Source organism: Sphaeramia orbicularis, chromosome 4 (genome assembly GCF_902148855.1).
Source record: "Sphaeramia orbicularis chromosome 4, fSphaOr1.1, whole genome shotgun sequence".
Lineage (NCBI taxonomy): Eukaryota > Metazoa > Chordata > Actinopteri > Kurtiformes > Apogonidae > Sphaeramia > Sphaeramia orbicularis.
Genome location: NC_043960.1, coordinates 29017505 through 29044061, shown reverse-complemented (window position 1 = coordinate 29044061; position 26557 = coordinate 29017505). Strand labels below are relative to the sequence as shown.

General features: G+C 37.6%; 1 protein-coding gene across 2 annotated transcripts in view; it reads right to left on the bottom strand.

Annotated features, from left to right (window-relative positions):
• Window positions 1-26557, bottom strand: part of szt2 (SZT2 subunit of KICSTOR complex) — a 159893-nt gene that overhangs the window by 100115 nt on the left and 33221 nt on the right. For both annotated transcript variants that reach the window (XM_030131806.1, XM_030131807.1), the window contains exons 29-46: window positions 25217-25484; window positions 23866-24037; window positions 23626-23718; window positions 23328-23406; window positions 22062-22352; window positions 20684-20819; window positions 19919-20035; window positions 19749-19818; window positions 16833-17018; window positions 16380-16604; window positions 16027-16267; window positions 14078-14152; window positions 11240-11378; window positions 10775-10910; window positions 10236-10356; window positions 7922-8074; window positions 6664-6766; window positions 1595-1709 (exon numbers count right to left, since the gene is read on the bottom strand). In XM_030131806.1, the coding sequence (XP_029987666.1) occupies window positions 1595-1709; window positions 6664-6766; window positions 7922-8074; window positions 10236-10356; window positions 10775-10910; window positions 11240-11378; window positions 14078-14152; window positions 16027-16267; window positions 16380-16604; window positions 16833-17018; window positions 19749-19818; window positions 19919-20035; window positions 20684-20819; window positions 22062-22352; window positions 23328-23406; window positions 23626-23718; window positions 23866-24037; window positions 25217-25484 (2720 nt within the window). The remainder of the gene's footprint in view (window positions 1-1594; window positions 1710-6663; window positions 6767-7921; window positions 8075-10235; window positions 10357-10774; window positions 10911-11239; window positions 11379-14077; window positions 14153-16026; window positions 16268-16379; window positions 16605-16832; window positions 17019-19748; window positions 19819-19918; window positions 20036-20683; window positions 20820-22061; window positions 22353-23327; window positions 23407-23625; window positions 23719-23865; window positions 24038-25216; window positions 25485-26557) is intronic.

The following is a 26557-nucleotide window of genomic DNA, read 5'->3' as shown; positions in this document are numbered from 1 at the left end:
AACCATGACCTAAATTTTTTTATTAAATGCCAAAGTCAAGCCTCAGGTACTTAAAAGGACAGTCTTTTAGCACATTGTTTGATTTGGACTTTTTTTTTCCTCATTTCTAACTATTGTCCGATATGAAGTCACCTGTAAACAGCTTTCACTTTTTTTCTGTGAGTATCAAATCAAGAAATTCAGTCTCAAGTTTCAACTATTTTGTGTCAAGTACACTCAAAGTACAACTACTGGAATGTAAATAATACCTTATTTGTTTAGATGGGCTATTTTTAAGTAGTGGATGTAGATTCTGAAGCCTCCAGTTTGGTATTTTGGTCATCACCACCGTGACTATTTAAAATCAGAAGTGACCACATGTGGACAAGAGTGTGGAGGTAGAAAAATTGTTTGATGCTTTTATTAGCTAACAGAAGAACAGCAGAGTTGTCTGTCACTAAAAAACGAATTTAATAATAAACAGAATCACAGAAATTCTACCACATCTATTAAGGCAGTGGTTCTCAGTCATTTTCTGTCAGGCCCCCCTTTGGAGGATGAAAAATCTCCAGGCCCCCCTCAACCCCAACAACATTGTAACAGTGATGCAATTATAACTTTTACTGAAAGAAAAATCAATATCGTCACAATAATTTTTGCTTTTCCTTCAATAATTTGTTGTGCAAATTAAAAATAGCTTAGATTTTTGTTTGAATAATACAAATAAACTCAATAAGACTGCCCCCTGAGACAATATTTTTTAAAATAGAAATAGGAAATGTGCAATAATCTTACAACTATGACAATAAAGTTACTTTTTTTAAGAACGACAAACATTTTGATTACAAAGATGAACATTTTAACAATATCAGTGGCTGCAATGATCCCCATTTCAACTGCACATCTCAAAACATTAAAGTGCAAACTGTACAAACTGTGCAAAAACAGAAACATTGCTCTTTTTCTTTTCCAATCCAATCCTTGTCCATTGTCCAAACCTAAACTCTTTGTCTAGTCTAGTGACAGATCACTATAGCAGTAGATTGGTTTGTTGTACGTCCCTAAAATGAGTCCAGGGTGCTCCATTGCTAATACATTAGCTCCACCTGCAACATTTTCTAACCTGAAGAAAAAAAAAACCCCAGGAGTGATCCCATGCCCCCCCGGCAAGCTTTCCTGCCCCCCCTAGAGGGCCCGCCCCACAGTTTGAGAACCACTGTATTAAGGGAAGATGCATTTACATAACAGCCATGAAGACAATGACGCAAATACCAAAAGCACAGTTACTGACTTTGTATTATAAAAAAAGAAGTTGCTGTTTTTTTAAATGGACTCAGCTAGAGGTAGAATGTATTGGAGCCAACATCTACCAAGTATCAGTATTATTACAGTGGGAAATACTTCGGCTGTAATTTCAACCTTGATACTACTTATAAACCCCACAGCCAAGTTTATCTGAGTGGAAAAGGGGTTAGTGCTCAGTCACAGAATTTTCTATTTCTACACTGTGGATTTCAGGTGCTTGTATTATTATATACAATTTCAAAACACAAAGTCAAGTCAGGCTGACAACCTGGGAAAGTCCACAAAGTGAAATATGTTTGTGCTCATTTACCATGAGGTCCTCAGAAAACAGAGGCTCCTGACTCCTGATGAGTGCCACCGAGCGAGTCATGTGCAAATTACTGTCCGTGTCAGAACCCTTCCCTGTCAGCGACGTTTCACAGAGTCTGGAAAAGAGAAACACATGGATCCAGACGTGAGGTCCAGGTCTGTGGGACTGAGCTGGTGATAGTCATGTACATGCACCGTATAGCACAACAAATAAATCTATAGAAGTGGTCCATGGTTTATAATTGATCTTTTTTTTCCTTTTTTTGGCCATTACAGTTTGATGTTCTCTATTTATTGTACCTGAAATGCAACATTTCTTTCTTTTTTTTTTTTTAACTTCTATTTATTCAATTTTTATGACAACTTTACAAACAGTAAACAAAACAACAACAAAAAAACAGTTGGTAAAATTCAAATTACAAATATGCTACAAGACTGGTTTATGTAATATATGCTTGTGCAACATCACTAACACACTGACGTAGTGCATTATGTTTGCACAATAACTCGTATTGAAGTATAAAATACAACACATAAGTATGTGAGTCAAGAATATTATTTCTTTACAATCAAAGTGAAAAGGAAGACAAGCAGAAAAAACAAAACAAAGTGAGAGATATCCATCATGTTATGTATTTAAGTCCAAATTATACTGCAGTACCAAAAGTTCCAGTGGCTTCCTCCATTTATGCAGGAAAATATGAGCTATTTTGTTAATACAGTGTTCTAGTTTTACCAGTATCACAACTTCTGAGATCAGTGATTTCCACATAGGAATGGAAGGGGGGGTCTTCTTCAACCCATTTGACCATTATGGCTTTCCTTGCTAGCATTAAAAATGACTGGGTCACATCCTCATTTTCTTTTAGAAAAGCAGGGACCAACCCTAGCAGACTTAAAAGTGGGTTTACTGGTACCTGTTGACTTATTGCTGTACTAATACTTAAGCATACTGCCTTCCAGAACAACTGATTTTTTTCTCACAATTAATACAACCTAGTACTTAAAAACATTTAGATTTGGGGCAGTTTGCTGAAGTTCCTGTTTCATACTTACTATAGCTATATGGAGAAATATAGATATTGTGCACAGTATTGTACTGTAACTCTTTAGATCTGCTGCAGATCGAAATCCCGGAAGGTAATTGCAAAATGTCATCCCATTCCATCATTATCTGTTACACATTTGAGCAAGGTACACAAAGAGAAATGCAACATTTCTAAACTAGAGCCATGATATATCACCTGTCTGCAAAAAGCTGAAAACAGCTATTTGTTAATGATTATATTCATTTTCTTTAAGTTTATCCATTGACAGCAGAGAAGGCGAAGAGTTTCTCAAGTAGTTTTATATGCAGTACTTTTCTAGTTCTGCTTGCCTAAAAAAATGACAAAGAAACAGGTGCTGATCACTAGATCAGCTGCGTTATTTGGGATAAAAAGAAAGTTGGTCAAAAGGCAAATTACATTTATTTTAGACATTGACTTTGGCAACAGCCCAGAATTCCAGAATTTTTGGATCAACGCATTCCTACTGAAGTAGTGATATGTTACAGACTAAAAGGCATTTAAAATCAGAGAAAATGTGCAGAAGAACAGAATATATGCATGGGAATTGCTCTAAAAACAACCCCAAATTGGGTCTGGTGTGAATAAACCATATTACTGAGTTCCAGTTTAGTAAAAAGAAACTATGAGAATATAAAATGTAGTCAAGGAGTAGCTGTAGTGGATCATTCGCAGAAACTAAGGTCCATTTTACCTGTACAAATATTTCAGACTGTTGTGTAGACAGACATTCCCGAGAATTCAAACTTTTTTTTTTCTACAAAACTCTACTTGGTGTTAAATGGCTTTTAAAATAACATGATACAAAAATTGACAGTACAATGTGTAATGTTTCCTCACAAAGAAAATCCAACTTTATTAAAATTCCACACTGAATAACCAACATTAAATAAATTGGTTAAACTGCAGTAGGAGATTATTGACACACAAAGCCTCTAACTGTGATAAGATGCAGATCTGAGCTGATTTTGTTCTGAGCTGATCGTATTATAGCTGCTGTCCCTGAAACAATGCAGTCAAACATGGTGTGGGTCTGATGAAGGATGCTGAGTCTGTTGTTATGATACTTTACATTTTCCTACAAAGGCATAAAAAGCACATTCACCAGATGTTGCATATTCTCCTGTGTTTCTCCTAGCGGCCATGAGAGCTCATTTGGCTAAATTCGCATTTCCCAAAGGCACCACAGTATTTCAGCAGGTTTATGACCTTGCTCCGCTCACCACGCACACTTCACCCCAGGGCCCTGCTTACATATCATACTGAGAATAGTCTTATGGTGTATAAGCAGAAATTAAAGTACTAATAAAAAAAAAAAAAAAATGTAGTTGGCCCGGCAGGAAGTACAATCCTTTGGAAACATTCTGCCTGCTGGTTAGTGTCAAATTTCATCGGAATTAACAAATTATGCAGAAATCTCGCAGCCATTCCCTGATTTTGATCTTTCTTAGCCTCTGTTCTGCTTCTGATCATGTAATGTGGAGCCTGAGGCTGAAACATTTTTGTTAATTAGCCCTGTGCTTGGCCTTTTAGGCATGTCTGCACTCTGTTCTCTGTGGAATGGATGAATGGATGTGTGACTGCACAATAATGGATCCTATAAATGTACTGAGTATGCTGCATTTCTAACCAGAATAACACTTCCCTTCTTACATTTCTGCATTATTATATATTCATTAACAAGACATTGGACACTATACAAGTTTTCAAATGCATACTAATGACTGTAAATATACTGTAGATAATATTACAGGGTTCCTACAGGTTTCTACAAGTTAAATTTCAGACTTTTTAAGACCTTTTTAAGACTACTTGGAACAGAATGTAATGCCCATTTCACAGCCTATTTGACGGCCATACTGGCAAAAATTTATGACTCCTAGAATTTAGGAAAATTGTTTAATCCAGCGCTTTGATTCCCATCGTTCCGAGTTGAATTGAGTGAACTTCAAACACGTTCCTTTCCACTCGTGTTAAACTTTTCAAGAAATATCTTTTCTCCAACTAGGCATCATTACATTTGCACTTCCCTATGCTTACTTTCACTTGCGAGTAGTCCCTTAAAGTTCCCAAAGTCAGTTTTCTAGAGCAACGTGTGCGACTAACAGCTGAACGTGTGTTGGGTGGAATTTTCTGTGATCATTTCTGCAAGTTAGCAATAATTGGTTCTTAATTTCAACATAAATTGTCAGGTTGGAACAGGTGGAACTGAGTAGAAAACGTTACTTTCTTCACACACATTTAAAAACAATACAGCCAACAAGTTTATGGCAACATAACTTAAGACCTACCATATCAAACTGAATACCTTTTAAAGCCTTTTTTAAGGTATTAAATGCAGATTTGTCAATTCAAGTCTTTTAAGACTTTTTAAAGACCCTATATTACAATAAGATACGAAGTTAAAATAGGTTCAAAAGCATATGAAGATACATTGTATGGACAAAATATGAGGACACTTCACATCTACAGCTTGTAAGATTTCCTGTTCTAATTGATTTGAAACATTATCATGATACAAATGTGTGTGTTGGATGTAGCCAATAATTACCACAACAAACATCAAATTCTTTTAAGTATTAAGGCTAATTTTTCTTTCTGAGCAAGAGTTTGAAGAAACCAGACATTTAGTTTGTGTTTAAATGATTAGTAAAATGTTGCAAATATTTCAGAAATTTGATTGTGCAACATTAACACTGACTAGATGTAGAATATGAAAAGAAAATACAAAAAACAACCTCTGCAATATTTTGTGAGCATTTTAGATGACAATGGAAACAAAATTAACCATAAAATGTTTATTGCTGATATTTAGATCAATATATAATTATTTAATGATGCTTATCATTACTGTTTTGTAGCCCAACACTTGCTAGCCACGACAAACACCTGAATATTCAACATGTCCTAATGCTTTTGTCCATATCATGTAATATAACTGAGCAAAAAACATGTATAAAATAATTCCAGCACTATGAAGATACACAATGTTCTCCCTCATTTAACATGATTTCAATGTTTTTGAAATAATACATAAAACCACAGTATTAGCTTTTAGATTTCAATTATATTGTTCAACACTGTAGCCACTGATGTCCATTTTATGAAGTATCATGTACTGCGACCACTCGTATGTTACCACTTAGGGAATTTAATATGGAAATCTATTCAAGGATAATGAAGTTGCATGGAAACCGAAACCGACAATACAGCCTTTATCTGCAATTCAACCCCAGAGTAACTTTTGTTCAGGCCAAGGAAAGAACTAATAATTAATAATAACTCATCTATGTTACTCACATGCCACATCCCAGCTGTATGTGCCTCAAGAAGATAGAATAAAAACCCCTCAATTTAAAACAAAAAAAAAAAAAAAGAAAAACTTGGAAGCTTAAGGATATAAAAGATAATTGGCTCTCACATGTTCTCACAGCCTCAGATTATCCAGCAGCTTGTCATTAAATTATGAAGCAATCAGAAATAGACTGTGCATTAAAAGAGTCTCTGAACTTTTCCGCAGGTCAGTTCCGCTCTTTACTCTACTCTACTAACTTCCACGAGTAACGCTTTTGAGCTCAGCCTTGTCGATGTTGTGAAATGGCTGATAGAGTGTGTAAGCAGCTACTGTAGTACCACTGAAGTGCTCTCTCCTATCTCACAACTAACAATGTGATGAGGAAGCTCCACCATCTGGCTCGGGATATGATGAAATGATGTTTGCTGTCAGTGCTGAGTTTGACAGCAGTTCAATTTCCGGCCCGTTTGATTTGATTTCTACTCTACAGCTGCCTAAAGAACATCTGTGAGTGGATTTTCTCTTCCAGCAGAGTGAGAAAAAAAAGAAATCAAACCAAAAACTCACTGTCTTTTTGTGTGGATAAAGTTTAGAACCAGAACAAGACCATACGGTGGATTGCTGCAACTGAGGGTAAAATGCGGGGGAAAAAAATGAAAACTCAACATAAATCTATTAAGGTCTTAAAAATGAGTGGAAAAGTCTGACCTGAGGTAGAAGACTGATTTAGTCGAACGCTCCTGGTATACAAACATATTCTTCCTGTTGACAACGCAGAAAGAGTTGAGGACAGAGCGCAGGGCCTGGATCGCTATGGCAGAGAAAAAAAAAAAAATACTCAGAAAGACATTTAAAGAGAGAGATTATAATGAACTCCCACAGGACGGTTTTTGTGAACATGAACTACATAGCATTTCTGTTCCACTGAGATAGAGATGCACTGAGACTTTAGACATGTCTGAACGCAATAACCAGTGAAACAATCAAAAGATAAACTGGAAGGAGAGAAGAGGAAGAAAAAATGTATTTGATGAACAGTGGTGCAAAAGAACAGCAATAATTTAGAATTCAGAAGAGACTATACATTCCCACTCCCTTAAAAACATCTTTTCTTCATCAACAGTTTTTCTGTATTTGTTTATCGCATGTCATTATGAGAAAAATGCGACTTCGATTAATCAGAGCTAATTGTATGAGTAGCCTGATGTAAATGACAGAGATCATTGTCATCACTAAACTCTATTTCTTTTAAGTGTTTATACATATTTAGTATATGAAAAATCACCTTATGGTTGCTTTTGCCTTACTGTGCTAAATACTAATGTGCTTAATGAGATGAAAACATTTTCTGAATGAGAACAGGAGGACGAACAAGGAGAAGTAGGAGAAGAAGGAGAAAGAGGAGAAGGAAGAAGATGAAGAAGAAGGAGGAGGAAGGAGACAAAGGACAAGAAAAAGGAAAAGAGGAATGAGATGGAAAAGAAAAAGGAGAGAGAAGGAAAAGCAGTGGAAGGGGCGGAAAGAAGGACAAGGAAAAAGAACAGAAGAAAAAGAAAGACAAGGAAAAGGAAAAGAGGAGAGAGATAGAGAAGAAAAAGGAAAGAGTAGAAGACAGAAAAGGAAGAAAAAAGAAGAAAGACAAGAAAAAAGAACGGGAGAAGATGAAGAAGGGGAGAAATTAAAAAAGAAGAGAAAATGATAAAAAAGAACAAAAAGGAGGAGAAGTAGGAGAGGGACTTGGAGAAGGAGGGAGAGGAAAGACAGAAGACATTTACATGTAAGGAAAAGCTTATTATAAAGAAAATATGGGACATATTTGAACCATGTAATTAGAGAAAATGTCCCACTAATTCCAAAGGAAACAGCGACAGCCCCTGGTAGGTAGACATTGATTAAAAGAAAGAACATGATTAAAGGAGATTCCACCTGGATTAAATGTGTTGCTTTGGCTACAAAAACCTCTCACCTCTGGACACCCCCATGTTTGGGCCCATCTTGAGGCGTGGATGAATGTGAATGATGGTGCTCCACACCACCTCACAGGCAAAGTGTCCTGGAATGAACTGCATGGTGGCTGCCAGGTAGTCTCTGGCCTGGTAACTCTCCTCTGTGTTGTAATCTGATCAGAAAACACCATGGGTCAGTTCACTCAATATCCAGGAACCACTTAAACTCCATTAGGCTTGAAAATTTAAAAAAAAAAAAAATAGTAAGGGTTTGTTTGTATTCTGAAGAAAGCAAAACGATAATAATAATAATAATAATAATAATAATAATAATAATAATAATGATGATGATGATGATGATGATGATGATAATAATAATAATAATAACAAAATACAGATAGGGTTGACGAATATTTCATGAATAAAAGCCTTTAATGGGTACAATTATTAATTATTTTTAGTCATATATTAGAAAGTAAAGTGAAAATTGTGCACTTCACTTTGAATTAACACACTTAATTTTTAATTTAATCAAATTACTTTTATTTATCTGGTCTTGTTAGTTAAAGGGGTCATATTTTTGCTAAACCCACTTTTATTAGTCTTTGGTACATTTATTTGTGTATTTGGACCCTAATAGTTCAGAAAGTTTGAATCTGAACCCCCCAGGTGCTGCAAAACTATCTTTATATTCGTTTTGGGAAAACTCGAGTGGATTTCTACAACTCGTTTTAATTCCTGCTTAATTTATTACATCTATAACTAGTTACGTTACGACATTTGGACATATGAGATCAAGACTTCAGTTGAACATTTCTATGAGTACGGAGAAACGAGCAGCACGGTCAACAACCTGGAGGGGGTGCGGTGTGAAGTGGTTCATGTGCATTTAAAGGGCCAGTGCTCAAAGCGACCTTTCTGGTGTCATTACTCAGAAATAGGGTTGAACATGGACCTGTGGAGCTGAATTAATGAAGATTTCAGACCCAAACATAGCATTTACAGTTAATGTAGACCACAGGGAAATGTTTTAAAATGCATAATTCCATTTAAAAAAGCAAAATATCACTCCTTTAAAGCACACCAGTCAATAATTTGCATGTGTCTAATAAAAGGTTTGTCACCCACGTTTCACCAGCAGATATTACTTCCCACCTGCACAGTAATGGTGTAACAACAGATCTATTAAACTGGCTCTTTGTGTGTCATTGGTAGAATGATCTGTTATTAAGAGATACAGACACAGATCCACTACAGAGCTACTGGTCTGCTCCTGAACTTTGCAAGTTTATGGTGTTTGTTTCCATAATATTTTGCATTTAATTAAAATTACAATGACAGTTTCACACTCAATATTATAAGAATATTTCATCAGATTATGATTATGGTAAAAAAAAAAAAATCACCATGGCATTATTTCGATAAGCCATGTCACATTTATTTCCATTATTTTTCGGGAACAACATAACACTGCCCCCACAGGCTTGTACTGCAGGCACTAGACATGATGGGTACAGGGTGGGGAAGCAAAATTTACAATATTTTCAGGCAGGGATTGAAAGACAGTGTATGACCAATTAGTTTATTGAAAGTCATGAGAATTTATTTGCCACAAGAAAATTGACATAATAGAAAATGTTTTTATTCTGTGTCCTCCTCCTTTCTCAATAACTGCCTTCACACGCTTCCTGAAACTTGCGCACGTGTTCCTCAAATATTCAGGTGACAACTTCTCCCATTCTTCTTTAATAGTATCTTCCAGACTTTCTCGTAATAGTTTTGCTCATAGTCATTCTCTTCTTTACATTATAAACAGTCTTTATGGACACTCCAACTATTTTTGAAATCTCCTTTGGTGTGACGAGTGCATTCAGCAAATCACACTCTCTTTGACGTTTGCTTTCCTAATTACTCATATGGGCAAAAGTTTCTGAAAAGGTATGGATAATAGTGTTAGGTATGATTATGACATCAATATATGTTTGGTTTCAAAACAATTGACGTAGTGCCTGCTGAGAAAAAACAACTAAATGTTCATTGTAAATTTTGCTTCCCCACCCTGTAATTTTTATTTTTAGTTTAGTTTTTTTATTCTGAATATCAAAAAAACCCCAAAACAAGGAAAAAAATGCAAGGAAAAAAAAGTTTAAAAAAACATTCGAAAAGGGGCACGAAAAAAGTAAGTTTTTTTGGTCATGCTACATTCTACTAAGCAAATTTCTTTCCCATTACGTATCACTATTGTTTTATTACCCAGGTCCATCTTCAAATGTAACATTTCCAAATGTTATGAAAGGGTAAATCTGTGTACTGATCTGAATATCTGTGTCTTACCGTCTGTTGTATTGAGCCTCTGCCTGTACAAAGACTCGTTCTTCCAGATGTCTTCCTCACTCTCAGCCACCAGCAGAGAGTTACACACATGGCTGTCGTGTAGGTCCTGCAGCAGCATACGCTACAAAGTGGATATACAACAGCATACAGTCAGCAACATGAATGAAAGTGTCAATGTTTATTTCACGTTTTTAGTTTAATATGTCCAAACTCATTAGATTTAACACACCAACATCACCAGATGTGACAATGCTATTCAGGTAATTTCTCAGGTAAAAAATGGTAGTAGAGAAGCAAAAGGAGAAGTATAATCTAATCGAAGGTAACAGAAAAATACTCATATCTAGTATGAATCAGGGAAAGATACTTACATGTGACAAAATAAAGCAGAGGATAATACAATGATGTATTTCATGTAGATGTATGATGTGATAAAATCACACATTTTTTGGTGCACGGCTGTTTCACAGCTTTTGTCAGTTTATTTATTTAAAGCCAGATCTGGTCGGAGTCTGTGGAAAGGTGAGGAGTGTAGGTACCTGATTAACTATTCGGCAGATTTCCCCAATTTTCCTGACAACAGTGTGATGCAGCTGCAGGTATTCAGGCAGTTCTTGCTCCTCCTCTTTCTTCTCCAGATCTTCAGAACTGACGTCTCTTTCTTCAGTGAAGCTCCTGTAAAAGATGACAAATCGCCAACATATGGAAAAGAATCCAACAGCAGCCGAATAATCTACATCAAGCAGCTGAAAAGCAATTAGAACAATGTGCTGAGAGGTGGATTTTCACAGTAGACTTCTTACACGCATAGAAAAATGAAAACTATTGCAAACTAAAATTGATGAGACAGCTTTGAGTGTTTAATAACAGCTGGATTTTGTGACTTTCCACTTCTAAGATTTTTGGAACCAGCATCCTACTGTGAAACAGATTATAAACTGCTAGATCAATACAATGCTGACACAAACAGGGCTGTTCCAGTCCTTTCCTGATGTTTCTCTGACCTGGAATGGGTGTAGACCTTCACTCTGTCCTGGTGGATCTTCACAATTAACCAGAAGTCTGCCATAAGTGGTGACTGGCACTCCTGCTCATCCAGAGTGGGGCTCTCACATTCAGAATCACTGCTGCCGCCATCGTAACCTGTAAAAATAAAATGTAATTTGACACTATTACTAAAGAGTCTTCATGGTTAGAGCTTGATCGCTGATGCTGTTGATCTATATGATATTTGAATAATCTATATCATAATACTGGAAAGGCTCAGAGCATCTGTATGTGTATGTGTGTGTGTGTGTGTGTGTGTGTGTGTGTGCGTGTGCGTGTCGGCACGATTCTGACAACTACAGACATTTTACCTGGCCAATTTGGTACCTACAGTTGAGGAATACTCCCATCTTCACATTAAATATCTTGGCAAGTTGATAGGATCAATATTTTCAGAGATATTAGCCATTTTGGACTACAATAGGCGCAGTATCGCACTGCATGACGGGAAATGAAGTTAAAAACAGGAATGCCGCATTTATGATTCTGACAAATTGAGACGTTTTTAACTGGTCAATTTGGTACCTACAGTTGAGGAATAGTCCCATCTCCACAATAAATATCTCGGCAAGTTAATAGGGCCAATATTTTTGGAGATATTGGTAATTTTGGAAGACAATAGCCTTACAATCGTGTAACTTGGTTGACCGTAAGTGCAGTACCACACTGCAAGATGGGAGATGAAGTTAAAAACAGGAATGCCACATTTACTCCAGCAGTCCCGACATATCGGTATTAACATTGGCGCCTGTAGCCTGGCCGCCGTTAAGGGGGGGAACAAGACAAATTCATGGGGGCCAGCATTCTTAGGGGCCCATACAGCAGTGGAGTGGGCCTGGGAATAGTAAAGCGGACTGCTAGCCCCACCCGCTCTGACAATCACGGACCGCCACCCCCACCTACACACACACACTCCGACAATCACGGACAACCACATGTGTTATATCTCACAATTTCAGTCTACATTTGCGAGACTAGCATTCAGTTGGATTATACAGTCAGAGCATCATCTAATGAAACTGCAGTCATACACACAGACCACACTCTTAGCATGTATTGATCTTTGTCATACTAGACTAATTTCACTCATGTTGTTTTCAGTTTTGGTTACTTTGGATGATTACATGCACCATATTTTAGCCTCAACTACTCTTAACAGTTTCACATGATCGAGCACATTTTTCAGAGCTTTTGTCCTGCAAATAAGTACACTGAAGCACAACCAAGATGAACAAGTGCTTGTTGTAACCAAGGACACATAAAAAAAATTCACTAAACATCATCATTCATCAAATGACCTATAATGATCATCTTTCATTTTAACTTTTTAAACTTATATTAAACTGATAAGATGAGATTGGATGAGAAATCAGGTCATGTCTACAACACAAACACAGTAACAGACAGACAGAGCATCCCTGTTACCATGGTAACTGAGTTTCCCTCCTGCCTGTCTGCCGTTCTGGCTGTGCCATGGATGTATTATGCTTCGCTCTCTTTTTGCTCAAGTTACTAGTTCTAATATTGTTTTCCACTGCATGAGAAAAAGACCATTTGGTGTGAGAGTTGGCAGCAAGAATCATTGGCGCTGAGTGAAATCAAAGTAAACATTGGACCAGTCTGTGTCACTGTAACAAACACACAAACACACACAGAGGGCCTGATTTCTGATGCTGAATTTGTCTGGCTTTCAAAAGACAAGCCTTAATAACGTTTCCAAGTTTGCTAACTGCGTGTCTTTGATTATTCAGTTGACTGATGGTTGACTCATTGCAAGTAAACAACAAACAACGGTAACTTCCTGTAACATTAATACTAACCCTGTCTCACTCAGACGTCTCTGTTGCAGCTGTAGTAGTTTCAGAGGCTGGTGGTTGAGGGTTTGGCTGGGCTGTTTGCTTTGTTATGTATCACTGACAGTCTGAAGTGTGTATGTTGTCAAATGTTTTGTTTTGTTTTTTTTCCACCACTGTTCATTGTAACAGCTAGTAGCTAGTCCCACATTTATTCCAAAATTCATCTGTATTGTTAGGTCAACAGCCAGACTATGGCTCAAGAAATTGGACTATGATGGGCCACCACAGTCTACATAACTAATAAGAACACTGAAAATAAGGAGTGTTAGTTGCTTAGAACAGATAAAGCTGTTTACTGAAGTGGATGCGGTAATCATTTGAATGACAGTCACTTATTAGTCAGTCTAAAAACAACTGTCAACCACAGTATATTCCTTATTTGTACTGAACTGTCTGATAAATAAACTAGAAAATCACTCGGAAAGCGCAGACCTCCGCCAAGGCAGATCAGTGCCCTCCCACCCCACCCCCGATCACCACTAAAATTTAATCATTTGTTCCTTGTGCCAGTACCAACATTTCCTGAGATTTTCATCCAAATCCACCCATAATTTTTTGAGTTATCTTGGACACAGACAGACAAACAGACAGACAAACCAATGCCGGCAAAAACATATCCTCCTTGGCGGAGGTAATGAGTAATTCCTCTTTATCTTTGAAAGACTTCAAAAAGCATACTCTTCCTATCAGACTATGCAATGTGCCAAAATGACTCTTGGCTGAGTAACGTGCCAGGTTCACCTCCACCAAATGTAATGATGTTCACCGTCCACAAGATGGAGGCCTTTACCCTAATGAGGGTGAATTCATACTAGACCTGTGCACCACACACGGTGCAACTCCCATACTGTTATTATTATTTACACACATTTACTTTTGCTTGCATAGGTGCTTTTGAAATGCTCCCCAATGGTTCACTTAATGTGGTTCAGAACTTACCCTGCATATCTGAGTCCAGGCTGCCCTGACTGGAAACCACGCTCTGGACTCGACTCGGCCTGAGTTTGCTGCAGCCTGAGGGGAGACCATTTGGCTTTCTGTCAGGACAATAAGCCTCAACATGATCACAGTCACAAATCAAAGGCTGAAACAGAGTAAAAACTCTGCTGGATCACATTCTCTCATACCCTTATCCTGGCTGGTCTCTATACGCTACATATCAACCTAAAAACAACGACCTTGGAGAAGACAGGAGGTGCTGAGCCTCTGGAAACACCAAAAAAGAATGTAAATCTCAGATGGAATCATTGATGTGATGGAGCCTGAAACTAAAACCAAGATTTATGTTGCAGCTGGTGTATAGAGTCTGTCAGCAGCCCTGAAGCATGTATATTTAATTATTTATCTGTTATGAATCAGGATAACACATGTAGAATGATTTATATAAGTAAATCTGCAAGTAACAGTGATTATCCTTATTAATTAATTTGTCAGTTATTGTTGTCAGTTCATTGTCTTGTTTATTCTAATGCTGACGATAGAAATTACTGCGGAAAAGCGAAAATGAACAACTTTGGGCTCTAAGGATCCATCATGAGAGAAAACTCGAGAAACTAGAGCAAAAATCATTCACTTAAGAAAAAGTGTGTATTACAGTGTCGTCCTGATGAAACTGACTTCTTAACTTTTCTATCCACAGCACAACAAAGCTGATGCAACATATACAACTGTTGTACTCATAGTAGTACCAAGAATTCTTTTCATTTGATCCAAATGTTATCTGTCAGTTATGGAACTTTAAAATCTCTTGATTTCCATTGTAAATGTTCTCTGCAGAAACTGTACTGTTACTGGCCAGAGGAATAAACAAAGCAAAGTAAGAAAACAGGAAAATACAGGAAAAGAGCAGAGTTTGCACTAACACTACAGACTTCTACTACGTCCAAAAGGATGATTGAGAGGGATTATTCTTGGAGTCTATATATATATATATATATATATTTTTATACATTACATATCTTACTTTTAAGTCAACTGTCTTATGACTATTATCTTATGTCTATTAAAGGAGTGATAGTTTGCTTTTTTAAATGGAATTATGCATTTTAAAACATTTCCCTGTGATCTACATAAACTGTAAATGCTATACCGGGTCTGAATTCTTCATTAATTCAACTCCACAGGTCCATCTTCAACCCTATTTCTGACTAATGACATGAGACAGGTTGTTTTGAGCACTGGCCCTTTAAATCCAAATGAGGCACTTCACGCCCCACCCCTTCCGGGTTGCTGACTGTGCTTTCTGCCCAGTTCAGCCACTTGTGTTTGTTAATACAACCAACAACTGAACATTTTATGTAATCGGCTCGAAGTTTGGACATATTTTCAGTTTTTACTACAACCGCTGCTGCTGATAAACAATTATGGGGCATTCTGAGAAATGTTTGTCGGAAGTCTTGACCTTATATGTGCAAAATGTCATGACATAACTAGTTATAAAACATAACAAATTACAGAGGAATTTGAAATCCACTCAATTTTTGCCAGAATGAATATAGAGATAGCTTTGCAGCACCTGGAGGATTCAAATTCAAACTTTCTAAACTATTAAGGTCCAAATTCACAAATAAATGTACCAAAGACTAATAAAAGTGGGTTTAGCAAAATGTGACCCCTTTAAAGAACACACACTGTTACCCATTAAGGTTGAATACATTTTTTTTTCCTCTTCTCATGAAACGATTGGGACAATGGAATTTATTCTTGATAGATAAAGTGTAACAGGGACTCAGTATGTAATCACTGAACCTGGACATAGGAATAAAAAGAGGAATGTGTCTGAAAACAAAAATGATTCCAAACTCATGGGTAACAGTGTAATTATGTCAATCAAAAAAACAAACAACATAGTTCACAAGACCTAGAGTAGCAGTGTCTATCAAACTCACTGTGAGTGTTAGAATGCATGGACTCAGCCAGGCTCACACTAGACGGGGTCTTGGGAGGTGAAGAGGACTCTGTGTGGGGCTGGGAGGTAGCGGGCTGAGCTCTGTCGCCCAACCCACCAGTTGAACTCTGGGAGACTGTGTCGTCTGCCTCAGTTTTACCACCTCTGATTGGCTCACTGGGATCTGCAGTTGAGTCACTATGAGCGTCGGCAGCCACACTGACGGGCTTCTTCTCTTCACCCTGTCAGAGTTTAAGGAAGGCGTCATCATTTTTCCCATATAAAATGTACCGGTTTGCAACAAAGTACACACATCACATGACTAAATCACAGTAATGAAAGCTCTCGCCCCACCTCACTGTCTGCCTCTACTGCCTGAGTGTCCACCTCACTCCCTAGAATGGCCTCCTCCGCCTGCAGAACACCGGTGGACTCTGGAGCTGGGGGATCTGCAGTGCTTTCAGATAGTTTCTTGGCGGCGTGGATCCTCTGAGGATGCAGCCGACTCAGTGACATGTAGTAGAAACCGTTATGTTCGCCATTCAACACGTAGCCGGAGAAAGACATCCTGCGGAACTCCTGTTGAAATGTATTTAGACAACAGAGAAAAAGTCAAAATATATTCACATTTCATCGAGTTATGGAGGGTCTTACTAAAATACAGTCAAGTATATAGATGGGTATGTTTCTTTTGTGCATTTCAGGACAATCTGAAAGTTTGTGAACGTGTAAATATCTATCCTGGGCATAAATGCATTTTCTGTTCAGTGTTCATGCTAATATTCCTGAAGCATGGTGCGTCCTTGCCTCTTTGAATTTTTCCAAAGACTGCTCCGGTCCGAAGACAAACTGAAGTGGCACATCTTCACAGTGACAGTGCGGTCGACCACTGGAGCGCAAAACATGCTCAGCTACTTTCTGCAGTGTGGCTGAGCTGATGACCCGAGAGTGACGCAGGGCGGAAACAATCTCATCCTCCAACAGCCAGCGAATCTGAAACAAAATGAGAGGACAAAAGCCAAAAAAAAAAAAAAAAATCCATCAGTGTTTTCTGTGCAGATACAACAACTGAAAAGAAACCCTTTTTGGTGATAGTTTGCATTGAGGTGGAAATACTTCTATCAAAGTAAACTAGAAAAGCACCCCCCCCCCCAATCACCAAAAGTCAATCATTTGTTCCTTGCTGCAGTATCAACATTTCCTGAAAATTTTATCCAAATCCATCCATAACTTTTTGAGTTATCTTGCTAACAGACATACAAACATAACCTCCGCCGTTCCTTGGCAGAGGTAATAATAATTCTAAATGTTTAAACATGGGTAGCAGTCCCTAGGTGCTGTAATCACCTTTACTAAATGCAGTTCCAGTGTTCACTACAAAAACCACACAAGGTAATTTAAAATGACATTCATGTAGAATATTTGCACATACGCACATGTGTATTTCATCTATTCTTTGTATGTCTATCTGCTCGATATTCAGTCTTAAAAGGTATACTATGCAGGATAGTTCTAAAAGAATCCTATACATAATAAGAATCTCACTCAGTCACAGTTTACGACAGAATGGAATGGGGTTTAAAAAAAAAAAAAAGCCTTATTTTTTGGTGGACAGGTAGGCATCAGTGGCTAGTGTCATTAGCTTACCAAAGTAATGGCTTTTTCCTTACAACAACTATAACACTCATATAACAGTGGCTTGCCATGTTTATACACAGCGCTACTATAAACCAATGACTATTCAAACTATGTCTGTTTTCTGTTAACTTAGAATTAGCTCTTTCCATCTACAGAAGAGGAAAATCCACTATTAGAACACCATTTCTTTTTTTTTTTTTTATTCCAGGATAGATAAGCCAAACTCTAGCTCTAAAGAAAGCCTTTCATATTTTCCTGGTTTTTGTCTGACACCTCTTCTAAAAAGATGTGTAGGTCAGGTTTGGGATTTGTAACATTATGTGCTGTATATTAGGGCATTAACTGAAAAGTCGGTTTGTCGATGCCTCGACGTCTGTGGCACAAGTCGACGTTACATTGGAGGAGTCGTGTGTTATTCTCTCTCTCCCTTCCATCACCCGACAGCGCGCGAGCCGTCAATCAGCGCATGTCGATACTCTCATCTTTCTACATGAAAACATGGAGCGCAGTGTGCAGTGAGCTGTAGTGATGAGTGGATCAGTGGACCTGGGTCGGGTTGGTGCGGGTCCAAAACATGTCACTTTATTTGCGGGGGGTCAAAAAATTCCACAAAGCGGGTTTAAAAAAAAAAAAAAGAAACGCCCACGCATCACTAGCGCAAACCCAAGACAAGAGGAAGAAGACGACTCAGAGTAGGAACTAAACTGACTGCGATCTAGAAAAAATCTGGTCTCAGTAATGTTCTGTGAACCACGCAAGCACCACCAATATTGAATAATAATTTGAACAGCCAGTGTGTTTGGATTATTCTGTTCATCTATTTCATGAAGACAATACGCTCTTTTCTCTCCCATGCTGTGCGTTTTTTCTGCTGCTGTCTGAACTTTTTCCCACTTTATGTTGCTCATTTAAATTTAAAAGAAAATTCAAGGTGTTAATCTCTGTTTAGTTTGGTTAAATGTCTGAGAAGGACTGTTGATTGGTTGTTTTTTATTCTGCTCTTTACTGTACATTGTTCATGTTCCAGTGAACGTTAGTACAAGTTGCTCATTGTTGATCAGCTGTGTGTCTGTGTTGTTCCTCCACTGTCAATGTGATGACATCATCATACGACAAGTCGACTCGACTTCGACTTTACTGACAAAAAAAGTCAACCTGAAAAAATCTGGAGTCACTAATGCCCTACCGTACAGGGTGGGGAAGCAAAATTTACAATGAACATTTAGTTGTTTTTTCTCAGCAGGCACTACGTCAATTGTTTTGAAACCAAACATATATTGATGTCATAATCATACCTAACACTATTATCCATACCTTTTCAGAAACTTTTGCCCATATGAGTAATCAGGAAAGCAAACGTCAAAGAGTGTGTGATTTGCTGAATGCACTCGTCACACCAAAGGAGATTTCAAAAATAGTTGGAGTGTCCATAAAGACTGTTTATAATGTTAAGAAGAGAATGACTATAAGCAAAACTATTTCGAGAAAGTCTGGAAGATACTATTAAAGAAGAATGGGAGAAGTTGTCACCCGAATATTTGAGGAACACTTGCGCAAGTTTCAGGAAGCGTGTGAAGGCAGTTATTGAGAAAGAGGAGGACACATAGAATAAAAACATTTTCTATTATGTCAATTTTCTTGTGGCAAATAAATTCTCATGACTTTCAATAAACTAACTGGTCATACACTGTCTTTCAATCCCTGCCTCAAAATATTGTAAATTTTGCTTCCCCACTCTGTATATGTTTGAAAAGGAAAATTTTATTGTTAGTAGTGTAGCAAAGCGTGTCTACAGTCACGCTAGCAGTTCAGTGAGACTGCTCGCATTCTTGCAAATGTAAGGTAAATATGTTAATGTTTAGAACAAAGAATTTACAAGTTTTAACATAACTTAATGTAGTTTAAGCTGTTTCTGTTTGTAACATACATACCTGGTGGAAAAATGTGTTTTGATGCAAAGTTTACGGTTGAAGTGGGTTCAGATCTCTACACTTGGTTAAAGCAAGAAGTTGAAGCTGCCATTTATTTCAGTTGTATTTACACTGTGTTGTATTTTATTTTTTAGCTGTACTCAGTAATACTCACCTCATCCATTGTAGCCAGAATCGCTAACTTATGAGGAAGTGGAAGTTTGGACAAAGAATCTCCAGAGACTCTGAATAAAGACAAAGACAGAGAGTTCAGACTGAGTTGTGATACATCAGCTCTTTATCGACCTGTAGAACAAACACAAAGTATGTGGTGAATAAACTCACCCATCAACACCCGTTCCCCTCAGACCGTCCAGTGCTGCCATGAGCTCCTCATCAGACCGATACGAGGAGGGCTGGCCTGGAGAGCGGTTCAGAGACACGCTGCTTTCTGAGGTATATCTACACATCCACACAACACACACACAGGAGGTTCATAGTTTAGAATCAAGTACCATTATAACCCTATCAGAACAACATCAGAGTTAATGGATGTATTACATACCCAATTTTTTTTTAATCATTTTTGTTAAACTACCAGAGTCAGGAACAGATTCATTACAGAATCCATCGATAGCCTCTGTCACTCTGGATTTCTGACAGATTTTGGACCTACTTCTTACATATTATAAGTTAACTGGATTGAACTGGAAACAACTACCACTTCCTTCAGGATTTTCCTTTAATTTGTCAACTATTCCTGTCTCACCCTGTCTAAATAAATATGCAGACTTTTGTCAGTCCATTTAATGTAAGACCTTTTCCATCCATACTAGCAAAAAATAGGGAAAATCTAAATAGGAGGAAAAATCAAAGCAACAGTATATTACAGAACATAGTATAATTTTTTATTAGTCTTTCATTGTTTTAGTTTAGTTTCTGTTAGTTTTCCAAGTGGTCAAACAGTTTTAGTTCATATTTTACTCTGAGTACTTTAGATCAGGTTTTTGTTTTTACTTTTCATGTTTTTAGTTTTGTTTCATCTAATGGGAATTTAGAAACAAGCCTCAAGTTCAAGGTAAAAAAAAAAAAAAAATCACACTGACTCACCTATTGTGATGGAAATCCCCCATGACTTCAATCTCCAGAGGCAGTGTCAGGACAAAAATATCTAACGTAACTGAGAGCTCATTCAGATCCACAGACTGTAAGGCCTCAGCGTTCTCCAGACAGGAAATGAGCTCACCTGCAACGACCAAACTAAAATAAGAGCTTTGAAAAGATGAACACATATTTTGTTACATCAATGCAGAAATCTCACGATACAAAATGCTGGAGACTATGTGGTAAGAATAAAGCCAATCATTTTTATATATCTTGGGATTTCCCTATTGGCAGGCATTGAAGAAAAGCAAGGAGAAAATTTACAAAGTCCAATTTCCATTCACATTTGAATCCATATACTTGGGAAAAGAGAACCAGGGGATAACAAATTCATGAGATAAATATCTATTCAGAATATTGTCGACGGCAGGTAAAAAAGTCATCACTAGGAAGTTCCTAAAAAAAGGATGCACCAAAAATGGAGGACTGGATAGAGGTGATAGGTGACATCTATAGGATGAAGAAGTTGACTTTCTCTGTCAGATTTGGTTCAGACAAATTCACCAATTGTTGGAAAAACTGGGTTGATTTTGTAAAACTATTAAGAGCTGATTTTACTTGATAAGAGTAACGTGCATATAGAAGCATGTAAATCCTTGGTTCATGCTGCACACTTTAAATGTTCGGTGTTAATCTGATACAGCGGGACAGGGTTTCTGGAAGGAAAGAATGGAATGGGAAAAATACTTGTTATCTCCCATTAACTCTATTTTAGGTTACTGTGTATATTTTTGCTATTTTTGTCACTGCTCCCCTATATGAGTCTGTTTTTGTTTTTTGTTTGTTTTCCTTTACATATACACAGTCGCAGAAACAATTATTAGATCACCCCTTGTTTTCTTCAATTTCTTGGTCATTTTAAGGCCTGGTACAACTATTACTATTATATTTTTACATATATTATTTATTTGGACAAATATAATGATAACATCAAAAATACCTTATAAGAGTTTAATTTCAGAGCTGATAACTAGCCATTTTCCATGTTTTCTTGATAATAACCAAAATCACTTAAGTTCTTACATGAATAGCTATGGCATTGTACTGCCAAAAACAGTGCTTTTAGGCAGTCCATGTTTTCTTTTCTGTCTGTTTTAGTCACATGATACACACAGGAGTTCGTACTTGATTGCATAACCTTTGTTTTTGATGACTTTTGATGGTCTAATCATTTTTTCTGTGACTGTAGAAGTTATATACATGATATAAAATGGTGATAAGATAATACTGCCTGAAAATAATAAAAAGATAACTAAAAAAAAAAAAAAAAAAGAAAAGATGAATACAGTCGATAGTCCTATGGGAGCACTGGGTTTGCACTCACCAAGGCAGGTAGGCAGGGATTGTATGGGCATGGAGCCGTGGCTGCTTTTCATGTTGACAGAACATGTGACGTGAACAAACAGTGGTGGCATATCCAGCTGTGCTCCCTCCTGTTCCAGTAGGGAGTCTCCCTCCAGGATGCTGAACGAGTCCTGGTCCTGGTTGACAGTGTTGGAGTCTGACAGGGACTGGTCTTCACCATCTACCTGGGGTCTGGTGCCTGGATGCTCCTCATACTCCACCACCAGATCTGTATCGCTCTCTGTCATGACGCAGCAGCCTGACACATTTTCTACACACAAGAAGGTGAAAGACTTTAACATTAAAATAGTGCTTTCAATTAGCAACTCTTCAGTAATGTTTACCACAGGGGTGTTGAGAATACGGCCCATGACATTGTATGCTATTTGATATTGAGTCAGTCAGACCAGTAAAATAACAGCATAAAAACGTAAAAATAATTTCAACTCCAAATTCCAAACCTCTAAAATTTTGACACTATCATGCCTGTTACCGAATGTTTTGTGCCTTTGTAGATCCACTGTGATCTGTAAGTTGCAATGCACATGTGTAAATGGGAAGCTGAGGCATAATATTGTTAAAATTGCACATATTTTTCTTTAGAAATTCCAGGTTGTTCATGGTTGTTGAGTTTATTTAAATATTTTGTGAACGGACAGTTTCTAGATGTAAACATTATCATAAATGAACTTTATTTTTTGCACCAAAACAAAGAGGAAAATTGGGAGTCGTCATGATTATTATTATTATTATTATTATCATTTTACTGGTCTGACCGACTTGACATCAAATTGGGCAGTATGTGGCCCCTGAACTAAAATGAGTTTGACACCCCTGGTTTACTATACTGACTAAATAAGCTTTGAGCCACATTTAGTTAGAAGAACAAATTAACAAAAAAAGGAAAAAAGTGCAAAAAAAAAAGTGTAGAGTGGGACAATTCTGTGGCCCATCTTCCAACAAAAACACTAATTCATATCAATACAAAATCAAGACCAAAATCAAGAGCAGCACACATTACAAACAAACAGACCTGATCAGAGGCTTGTCATGGGCCTTGATGAAACAAATACAGAATACTGTCATGTGCACTTTTACATACGTAGGAAAGAAATGGTGAATTGTCCACTTAAATTCTCTATTCTCAATGTAAATTACATATGCTCCATGAGGCTTAAAAAAAAAAAAAAAACATATAATTTTTTTTTTTTTTTTCTTTCTCTGTTATGAGGATTTTGTAACTCACCATCTTCAGTAGCCGGCTCTGCCTCTGATACCAGCTCCTCACTCGGTCTCCTCTCCATCTCACCGTCCTCTGAATCCAGCTGACAAGACAGAACACAGACCTCAGACCTCACAATTACCCGATTTTCACACAAAAACTCACCTTAATCCAACAAAAAATTATCCAGTTATCTCTAAGCGCTATTCTGTGTTCTTATTTTTATTCCCTCATTTTACATTTACACCTTTTCAGATGTTTCTTAGCTACATTAATCTTCATCAGTCAGTGAGGAATGCAACACACAGACTCATAAACTCACTTCTTTCTTTGAGGATGATGGGCAGTAGAAGAAGTAATGTGGATTGGAGGGCACAGTTTTGAAATACTGTGACACGATCTCCATGAATTTATCCTGTTGAATAAATCATTCCAAATGTTAATGACATCAGTACCACCACGAATGAGCTCAGGTAAATCATCCACTCATTAAAAGTTAGACCAAGGTCAACTTCAACTATTAAAAGACCATTGATATTCTCACATACACATGGGACAGTACCTGTATGATTTTGTGCAGATCTGGGTAAACTTCACATTTCTGCTGCGTCTGAAGCAGAGACAGAGGGAATTCTGGGACCTTGGCCACGGTGGACTCATCCAGGATCAGTGGAGATGTAGGAGCAGAAGACTTCCCTCGACTTTCAGCTTCACTGGCATCGTCCATGTCGACACTAGCGACAGAAATATCACCAAGTTAAGAGCCAAGTTAGTTTATGAAACTATTGTGCCATCAAGATGTCTGTGTAGGTTCTCATTTGCCCAGGTCATCATTCTTCTTGGTAGTTCTTCTCGGTTCAGCTGGACTGGTTTAGCTCTTTTGAAAATGTTTCGTCTCTCATCCAAGAGACTTCTCCAGTTTTGAAAAAATGTTTGAAAACTTCTTCAATTCTGAAGAAGTCTCTTGGATGAGAGACGAAACATTTTCAAAAGAGCTAAACCAGTTCAGTTGAACCGAGAAGAACTACCAAGAAAAAAGTATTGTGTCATCAAAGTGATTCTGGACATTCCTATGAACTACCGTACTTTCTGGACTATAAGCCACTACTTTTTTCTCGTTTTGAACCCTGCGGCTTATACAGCGATGCAGCTCGAGTATAGATTTTATACGGGCTAATGGCCACCAGGGGACACTCTAGCAGGAAGTGCAAAAGTGACACAGACAGGTGGAAGAGGTGATGCGAAGAGGAGAAGTGTTAATCTTTACTTTTAACAATCATTTTGTGTGTCATCCACAAACCCTCATCATGGAAAACACACGAAGAAATGCATATTTTGCAGATTTTAAGTTAAAAGCAATCAATGTGTCTGTCTAAGAAGGAAATAGAGCTACAGCACGGAAGTGCCATTGAGCAACAACGGAGGAGAGATGTAGAAAGTGTGTGACGGAGCCTTTGAACTCCAGCACTGAAGAAGACGACTGCAGTGGTTTCAATGAGCAGAAGGAAGATGAAGATAAAGATCAATGACTTTTCTGGGTTTTTGAACCAGCCGTGTTCCTGCCGTTTTACTGCCGTGTTACAGGCACTGTTTGGAAAAAAGCAGTTAAGGTATGGAAATAAATATTTAAATAATCTTTCTGTTTACCATCTTTCTGTGTAAATATCTCATGTCACAACTTGGACACCACCAGTCCGGTGCGACTTAAAGTCAACCGCGGCTTATAGTCAAGTGCGGCTTATATTCCAGTGTGCCTTATAGCCAGGAAAGTACGGTAATAACACAGCAGTCAGATTTTATTCATTAGGCCCATTTTACATCCAACATCTTTTCACCTGCATGATTTGCATGTTAGTGAGGTTATGATAAATATACTCTTTTCTAACTGGTTCCTGATGACTTGGTGGTGCTACCTGGATAAAGACACCATGGCGGACCTGTCGTCCGTCCGGTCCTCTTCAGTCTCTCCGATGATAAAAGTAGTGTGGCTCCTTGAAGGTTTGGAGTCCCCTCTCCATCCTGGAGCCCCACCAAGCTCCCTGAAGACCCTGATGTGTCCACAGAGGGTCTGCAGGAATGAGGTGACATCTATCTCCTGCAGAGACTCTTCGCAGTAGTCCATGGCCATCAGGACGTCATGAGAGCTGATGTTGTACGACTGCTGCAGGCTCCGGTACACACCTGAGAACACAGGCACAAAGCATAGTTTAAGTTATTGGCATTGACATAAATCCTGAAAATCATAAATTCTTTCTCCACATATGTTGTAGTAATCTGCAGCTGAAGTTAGAAATTAGAATGCTGACATCTAATTTGTCCATAGAAGAACACATGTATACAAGACATTGCCTAAGAAAAGGAAATGACGATTACTAATTTTCATTTTTTGCTGCACTGCAATAGTAAAATTTACCTATTACTACAGTTAGGATATACATGTATTTGTAATGAACATCACTGTACACTTCCAGTTAAAGTGATACAGGGGATATGTGGTAGTTTTTATAATACGATTGTTTTTTTCCTTTCATGAACAAATGTCTTGTTGGCGACACTGATTTTGTTTTAACAAGCTTTGCTGCTTCAATTTTTTTTAAGGTTCTTTTCCACCGTCTTCTGAGGTATGCTGAAAACAATTCCAAACAAGCTTCAAAAGAACCAATTTGTGTCACTGCCAAAACTTTTGGCAATGACTGTTGGTGTGAATACAATAAATAAAGAACAAAAAATAATAAGACGTGTTGAATAGATAATAATGAAATATACCAGAAATAATAAATAACTTAACTGAAAACATTTATATTGGACGCTTCATTTTAAGAGGTATTTTGTGTGCTTTGCTAAAGATAATGCCTCACTACAGTATTTACATAAATTATTATTACTTTGTGTGTTCTAGCCAAGTAGTTGTTAAAGTTAGAAAGCTAACTCATCTTTATCTTACAAATGTTACCACTCTACAGTAACGTCACACTGGACAAACAACAAGCAAAATTAAGTCTAAATAGGACAGATTGGTTCAAAACATCATGGGATGGAATGCTTCTAGGACCCAAAAAAAGAGTTTGTTCACAGTGGTCTTTGGAAAAAGGGATTCATAAAGTAGATGCCAAAGAGGAGGAAAACTCCAAGGCACTCTCTTTAAGCATTAAAATGCCTTTATTCTCATGGCATTGTCGTATATAGACCTTAAAAAAACACTTCAACACGTTTTGGCTTCAAGCATTGAAGTGTTTTTTAAGGTCTATATACGA